The sequence below is a fragment of the Peromyscus eremicus genome, chromosome 17, assembly GCF_949786415.1.
Source record: "Peromyscus eremicus chromosome 17, PerEre_H2_v1, whole genome shotgun sequence".
Classification (NCBI taxonomy): domain Eukaryota; kingdom Metazoa; phylum Chordata; class Mammalia; order Rodentia; family Cricetidae; genus Peromyscus; species Peromyscus eremicus.
The window spans coordinates 15,332,592-15,341,023 of record NC_081433.1 but is presented as its reverse complement, the minus strand read 5'-3'; the positions used below and the strand labels follow the sequence as shown (position 1 = coordinate 15,341,023).

The 8,432-nt window shown below is 43.9% G+C and overlaps 1 protein-coding gene across 3 annotated transcripts in view; it reads right to left on the bottom strand.

Moving 5' to 3' along the window:
• Positions 1 to 2,066: 2,066 nt before the first annotated feature.
• The window catches only part of Kat6a (lysine acetyltransferase 6A), a 72,889-nt gene continuing 66,523 nt past the window's right edge, over positions 2,067 to 8,432 (bottom strand). For all 3 annotated transcript variants that reach the window (XM_059244890.1, XM_059244892.1, XM_059244891.1), the window contains 2 exons: positions 7,276 to 7,585; positions 2,067 to 5,044 (listed from right to left, as the gene is read on the bottom strand). In XM_059244890.1, coding sequence (XP_059100873.1) covers positions 2,394 to 5,044; positions 7,276 to 7,585 — 2,961 coding nt within the window. In that variant the 3' untranslated portion in view covers positions 2,067 to 2,393. The remainder of the gene's footprint in view (positions 5,045 to 7,275; positions 7,586 to 8,432) is intronic.

The window sequence follows — 8,432 nt, the reverse complement described above, 5'->3', positions numbered from 1 at the left end:
CTTAGTTTGTACATGCGGCTTTTAGAGGCATCTGGAGCTCTATTCACACTCTCTAGAGATCTCTTTAAAGAGAATTTTTATCTTTCTTAAAATAGTTTTTAATATTCTACAACAAAGATAAAAAATTTTAAAGATGGAATGAAATGAAAAAGCTCTTATTTTAAAAGGCATCAAAGTCACTAACAAGTGAGTTTTTAAATTTCTTTTTTTAGAAGATTACCCAAGTTATCTTGCTAAAAATACATTTTTTTTAAAACAGAAGTGAAAAAATGACAGGTACCAATATTACCGTGTTGGATAATTTCTTTTATAATATAGAAAAGAACATATTTTTCTACAATAGTTCTACAGTCACAAAGAGGTTTGTGGAAAAGGGAGCTGCCTGATTGAATTTAGAAAGAAAGAAAAAAACCAAACACATCGGCAAACCAACGGAAACTGAATTCACGGCCCTCATTTCAACAGCTTCTCCTTCTGCCTTGACCCCCCCTCCTCCCGAACAGACCTCCCTTCCCCCCTCCCGTCCCTGCCCCATCCCATCAGGAAGCAATGACACAGCTGGAGATGTCGGAGGGCGGCACAGTGCACATTCTACAGAGATGACTGGGAACTGGAACAGTATATACAGAGAAACCGGGTCCTACGCAGCCTTGCACATGCTCAGAGCTGATAGCGTACAGTGTGGAATTCTGCTTTTCTATCTAACACACTTAATTGAGAAAGCCAATTAAGGTATATAAAAAAGCCCAACAAACCTGTGCATTTGAAAAAAATGTAATGCCTAATCAGTACTTTAAAAATTTATCTATATAAAATGTACAAATAAAGGAGAGAATTTATGCTTACAGGTATTTCTTTAAGCATTATGTCCTCCTTTTGGATATTTGACTGCACATACCAAGTGGTATAATAGTTTCCATCTTCTAATGATGGAATATATAATGTATATATATAATTATAATTATATATATAATTTTTTTCTTTTTTTTTTCTTTTTTTTTCTTTCTTTTTTTTTTTTTTTTTTTTTTTTAACCTATCCCTGGAGCAAGTGAGAAGAGAATGGGCGAAGTAGTTAAAGGACACGTGAGCATCCTGAAGCCCTGCTGCCCAGATGTGCCTACTATGCTGGTGGTGAGGCTCTCCTTGCTCGGAACTCACAGGAGAGCGGCTAGTGCACACTGGTTCATGGGGATGGGCTCAGGATCTCAAGACAAAACAAAAACGAGAGGTATGCATCATTTCTGCAGCTATAAAAGTCACACCATCATCTCCCTTTGGACTCAATCTGCACCAGGTATTTTCCTAAATCACTGATACTACAGTCATTCCTGGAAACTGTATGGATAAAATGTGATAGGCAAATCACAGGGGCTTGCTCTGAGGGTTACCAGAGTCAAAGGCGCAAGCACAAGACCCTTAGTCCACATTTCCAAGTACATACTAAACACAAGAGGTGCTGGAGTGTGCATGTTATGGCTGATTCACCAGGTGGTAAAAACCAAGAGGCTCATGCCCTCTTTTTGATTGGTAACTGACCATTGTATCCTCCAAAGGCTGGAGTAGGATTGCAAACAGCTTTCCTCTGAGATTCTGCTGTTAAGTGAGACTTACAGTATTTTTGTGTCTCTGAGTGCTGAGTGGGAATATTAAAAAAAAAAAAAAAAGAATTATATTACACTTGATTCAAGAAAAACAGGTATTCCAATGAAGTCTACCTAGAAACACTCTCGGGGAAAGGTTTCCAGAGGTGTGTGTTTGTATAGGGAGGGGAGGGAATTTTACAAGGAGAAGCACTGCCTGCCTCACTTTATTAGTAATAATAATAACAATAACATTAAGTTTAAGGAGCTTGGGCTGTTCTCCCTGTCCCCACCCCAGTCTCCCCTAAGTAAGTGCCTCCTGCTGGAATGAAGTGGGAAATGAAAGGGTGGGTTGAGGAAAAGGGCCTGGGTGACCCTTGAGATGTATCTATAACATTTAAAAACGACAACATCAGGGGCTGCAGACAGTGAGGGGACACACACTGTAAATAAAATAAACTCACGCTTACATAAATTCTGTCCATGTGGTATATAAACAAAGTAAGGCTCCTTTTAATTATGAAAAGATTTTGTGCATGTTTCCCCTACCCAAATCCATTTTTAGATGAGTTCTACTGTAAAATGTTCAAGACTGTGAAGAAAACAAAAACCTAAAACAACATTGAACCCCTAAAAAGAGATCAGGTTTTCTAAAAACAAAACAGTAATAATAATAATAAACCAAAGAAAAATTCCTCTAACTCTACAGTAATATTTTAACTGGAAAAAAGGTCCATTTTTTCTCTGGTTTGTCAGTATAAAAAGTTCCTTTATTTATATATACTTAAGCTTTTAACTGCAAGTCCATCTCGCTCATCTTCTCATGTAAGGTCCATTAAGTGACTGCTTGGGCACACCAGCAGCATTCATGTAGCTATGATGGGAGGGGCCAGTGTACATCATGTTTCCATGAGGGTTTGGCTGCATAGGCTGCTGGGTATAGGCCTGGCTCCCCATCATTCCCATCTGCATCTGCATAGGATACTGTGCTGTCTGGTTCATGTAGGCAGGGTTACTATGGTAACTGCTGTTCATCATGGGCTGTGTCATTCGATAGCTGTTCATGGCATTCAAGGTGTTCATATTCATGGAATTGACATTATAGGCTGGAGTGGGCATTAAATTAACCCCCATATTCATGCCACGCTGAACAGCCAATGCACGAGGGCCAGCCTGCATGGCAACTGCTGGCGGGCTGCGGCCATATAGCTGTTGTTGGTGTGCAGTTGCAGAGGGTAAAGGTGCAGACTTGGAGCGGATAGAAATGTGCCCCTTGACTGGCATCTGCCCTTGCAACCTCTGAGTGTGAGGAATGCCAATGTTAGTGGCAGACATGTTGCACTGTAGCAGAGGCGATGTGAGGTTCATAGTAGTAGATGCCAAGTTTGGGGGTGGAGTCATAGTGGCTTGTGCTTGAGGGGTCCCAGCTAAGGGATGAGATGGAGCTAACTGAGCCAGTCCAGTATTAGACAGAGAAACACTGGTTGCATAGGAAGTCACAGCCGGAGAGTGACTGTAAGGCATGGCATGAGGGTCCATAATGGTGTTAGTCAGCTGCTGCAACTTGGCTAGACTGAAGGTGGCTGATGGTTGAGAGTAGCTGCCAGCACCAAAATCCCCTGGAATCCTCTCGTAGATACTGATGTTCCCAGTGCTTCCAGACTCTGGTATCTCCATAATCATTGGAGCTGCAGTGAAGCTGTTGTTCATACTGCACTGTGACAGAGGAGGCTGTTGCTGGGGTGGGGGCGGGGGCTGGGGCTGCTGCTGTGGTGGTGGGGGCTGCTGCTGCGGCTGCGGCTGTGGTGGGGGAGGCTGTGGTGCTGGTTGTTGTTGTTGCTGCTGCTGCTGCTGTGGTGGCGGCGGCGGCGGTGGCGGTGGTGGTGGCTGCTGGTTACTGGGAGGCCTTTCCACCACACAAGTCTGAGGTGACTTGATATTGCAGTTGGTAGCAGGCTGGACACTGTTTTGCTGCAGCAGGCTACAGCTGTTGCCCATGTTTGCCATCTGCTGAGTAACAACACAACTGTTCTGGGTGAGGCCGCTTGAAGATGACAACCCACCATAGGAGCAGCTGCTCTGAGAGGAGTTATTCCCACAGATGCTGCTGCCCATGGTGGAATCGTAACTGCTTGGGTTCTCATAGTTCTCTGTGGTGCTCTCGATGCTGCCCAGGTCACTGAAGCCACTGTCCACCACCTGCTGAGAGTGGTCTGATACGGAAGGCACATCCATCATGGGGCTGGTCTCCATGTTCTGCATAGAGGGTGCGGACAGCGAGCCTTGCTCTGGGCTGATCTGTGTGTAGCCACTCTCCAGGGCAGGCACGCTGGGGCTGCTGACTGACCGAACTGACTGACTAGGATGAGACGGAATGGAGGATATTGGGCTATTATGCTCGGAAACGTGGCAGTCTTCGACCATCGACATCTGAGGGTCCTCGTCAGTGTGAGTGTAACTCTGCAGAGTCTGGCAGGCTGCGAGAGTCTCCTCACAGTCCTGGTAGGCTCCTTCATGCTCACTGCTTTCTTCTTGAGTCAAGGACTGCACTGCCTGCACAGTCTCCAGGTCCAGTTCACTGTGTGGGATCTCTTCCTCCTCTTTTAGCTCAATTAATTCTTCTTTAGTGTTTGAGTCTTCCTCGTGGTCCTCCTCAGACCCTGGCATGGTCTCTGATACCACAGATGCCTCATGGGAAGGCTGTTCCTCTTCAGAATCCGGTTCAGTTTCATCCTTCTCCTTTATATTCCCCCTACTGTCCTGCATGTTTGCATCTAAAAAAGACTCCTGAATGCCAGGCTCCTCCTTGTGCTCCTCCCTGGCTGGCTGCTCCTCTGGCTCTTTTGTCTTTAGAGAGTCTAGATGGCCATCATCCTCATCATCAGCATCGTGGTCTTCATTCTCGTTCGCCTCTGCAGTCACTTCATCGTCTTCCTCTTGCTCCTGTTCTTCCAACTCCTGAGGCTCCTCCTCCGATTGCCTCTGCTCTTCCAAGGGCTTCTCATCTTCCTCATCGGCCTCGGGTTCTTTGGGTTCGGCCTCGGGGCTGTTGCTGCTGTCCAATGGGGACATGGCTCTAACGTCGCTGCTAGTCGTATCCTCTTCCTCCTCAGCCTCCTCGTCAGCTTCTGTATGCATCTCCTCCTTCCTTTCTTCCAACAAGGGCAAGTCCTCCTTTACCTCAACCGTTTCTTCATTTTCTTGAGTTCTAGGTTTACGTCCCGGTTTAATGGGAACTATGGGCTCAATTATGCACTCTTGCGTAGAAACTGCTATGATTTCCTGATTCAATTTAAATCCTGGTTTTCGTCCAGGTCTTTTCTTCCAGTGGACAGGTTTTCGGCTCTTGCCTTTGGGCCATCCCTTTTTCTTTTTCATGGGTGTAGAGGTATCTGGCTCAAGTGAAGAAGCACTGTTCACGTCACATTTCCGCAAGAGAGAGACTGGCTTCAGGATAGGAGTGTCTGTATAGGAAAGATAAGAGAGTAAAGACAGGTTACAAGACAAGTATTTCTCTGAGACCAACATGTACAAGAGAAGAATTGAAGGAATAAAGCTAATTCATGATCCATAAAGCTGCACAATGAACTGGCAAAACAATTATGGGCAACATGATTCTACCACCTACAAGTTAACAGCAGTTTGAGGCCAAACTCTATGAAGATACACATAACTAACAGCAGGAGTGTCAACTCTAAGGGAAAAATCAGCTTCTTCTGTTTGCTTTTCTGTTACCTCTTTGTTGTTTTGTTTTGTTTAGTTTCTACAAATTCATTACTTGAAGTGGGATCATAAGTCAATTCCTGTAGAGCACAACTGAGCCATCCCCTGTAAACAATTGTTAGTCGATGTGTTTATATGGGAACATGTAGTGCTAAACAAGTAAGAAAAAGTCAAAGTGCCAATAATATTTAGAGGGAATAAATTCAGCATTGGCGTTACTTTTTCCAAATTGTGGCAAAATATATGTAAGATAGAACTTTAATCCTTTTAAAGTGGAGTCCAGTGGCATTAAATACATTCTCAATTACTACTAATTTTTAAAGACATCAGCGTTGAGGGAGAGTCAAAGGTGTGTTTGTGGTATAACTGGGAAGTCAACAAAGGCAATAGCTGTATGAGAGAAAACTGTCAAGGTCACAGGAGCTTACATGTGGGACGCTATTACTGTGACACACAGTGATCAAGACAGAGCGTCAGGTGCCAGTCCACACCAAAACAAGACAAAAAAAAGGTGAGTCTCCTAGATATACATCAATATGTAAGAGTAAAACTCTGGATTATGATTATAACAAGCAAAGACTTTAATGATGACTACATTAAAAGCACATATCATATCATAAGCCTTAAAATAAGAAAAATGTGCTGGGTATGGTGTGGATTTCCACACTTAGGAGGCTAAGGCAAGTGGGTCACAAATTTGAGCCAGCATGGTCTTCTTATCTAGACAGTGTCACACACACACACTCCTCTTTCATCTTCTCCTGCCACATGCACACTCACATGCACGCACATGTATACACACATACACATACCATATATACATACACTCACACAAGTATACATACACACATGAACATACACACATATACACGCGTACACATACACACATATGCACATGCATACACATATACATTCATGCATACATACATACCACACACCACAAAGGACTTTTTTTGTTTGGCGTGTTTTTGGTTCTAGGGACTGAATTCAGGACCCATCACCACCAAGCTACATCTGTCCGAAAAATCCCAAGTTCTATCTACTAGGTTTCAAGTCAAGATTTCAAGAAAATAAAATAAAAAGTTCCACTAACTAAAGCAAAAGATAAATTAAAAGCAACGTTGAGCACCTAGATTTCTTCAAATTCACCTGTGAAAATAAAAAGCTCAGATGGAGGCCATTCACAGCAGGTAACAACGCAGTGTAGGCAACACAACCCTTCATAAAACTAGGTTAGGATGCCAAAGTCCAGTTTCTTCCTGCCTCGCATCACGTGAGCCTCAGCTGCTGTCTATCTGAATGTGAAGTCAAGTCTTTTAACAGTAAATGACTGGAAGCTGAGCTACAGCAGGTAACTTAGCCTGTTCTGTTGTTGTTGCCACTTAGGAGAGATGCACAGCTGGTTGCTGGGTTGTGCACCTGTGACCCCACACTGAACAGGCTGAGGCAGGCCAGACCTCTGTACAGCAAGTGTCTTAAATAACAAAACAACAGAAAGAAACAGACTACTGAGTAAGACACACCAGAGGCTGGATTCAGAAGGTTCCTGAACAGAGGACAGAAGTTCCCACTCATGTTCAGAGCACCTCCTTAGCATTCATTCTTTAGCAGAGGTGACTCAGCACCTGTCTTAAGCACTCAGCATGCAGAATGAGCAAAACAGACTAACAACACAGACCACACAGCCTAGTAACCATCTTTAACTGAAGAGTCAGATAAAATCCTAGACAATATCGGGCAAAAAGAACTTCCGACCGTAGGATTTCCTGCAGAGCCAAGAACAGGTCCAGATTAAAGAAACAAATGCAGAAATGGATATGGATCTATCCCATGCAACCCGCAGGGGTCCCTGCCCTTCCCACTTCCTGCCGAGTGAGTCATCTTCATTTCCCACCCTTTGTCAGGGCTGTAGCCGTCCTGCTGTCTACTGAAAGACTCGGGAGACCCCTGTAAGTGAGCTCTATAAACCTACCGTCCACATCATCTGACTCCTCTTCTTCCTCCTCATCTTTAGATGGCCTCTTAGAGGACTGACACCTAAGGACGTCCTGTGAGGACAAGCGATGGAAGTACCCTCTGGGGAAGAGCTCGTTCTCGTCCTCATCCTCCTCTTCTTCATCAATCTCAAACGTAGGCTCCAGTCTCGGCATTGGTCTCTCAGAGTCAGAGTCTTCAAATGGTTCATCTAAAACCTCAGTGGTCTCAGAAATAGTTTCTGTGACTACACTGCTATTGTGGTGTTTCCGCTTGCGGACTCTTCTTCTTCGGTGAAGAATTGGTTTCTATTTAGTAAAGAAAGCAAGTATTTTACTTACAGTACTAAACACTTTGTTCTGCTATAACATATTGAAAACGAAGATGAAGTGTGCCGAAAGGTATTTTCCTAAAGATATAATGAAGTATTAAGGATACAAAGATGTGGGTCAGTAAGATGGCTCCGGAGGCAAAAGTGCTTGCTGGCAAACTGGGCAACCTGACGACCTGGGTTCAATCCTCAGATCCCATGGTAAAGGGGGAACTACATCCTCGGGTTGTCCTCTGACCTCTCCACACCTGCTATGGCACAAGCCCACACTCACATCCACACACACACTCACAAAGAGACTTCAGATGTTAAATACAACTTTATGATATAAAAAACAAGTGTGTCCAAAGAGTAGACATTGTTAGTGCACTGTTACTAGTTTGGTTACATTGCACACTCTAAGGAGTCATCTGCTTCAACACTGAAGTATCTCAGATGCGACTCCCTTAACTTTTGTTCAGGAGCAAAAGGAAGAGAAACACTGCATCTCAAATGCCCCATGCAGTCAGCAGATCAATAAATCTGCATGCCCTGTGAGGAAACCAGTTCAAGTGGGGCACAGAAATGCAGAGCAGAAATGTGTTCACTGGTGTCAAAAAAAACAAAGGCACTGTATGGAACATGGTACATCTTTATACTGGGCTGATCTAATAGCTGACATTACTCAGTGATGTTACCAAGTAATAGACAATAATCCAGGGATGACTGAATCAAATCCTCATTCCACAGAGACTAGAAAAGCTAGTGCTTACTCAGGTTCATACATCTAAGCATTGTTGTAAAACAACCTATTGGGTCTCCTTTAAGTGAATTTTGAGAATGTC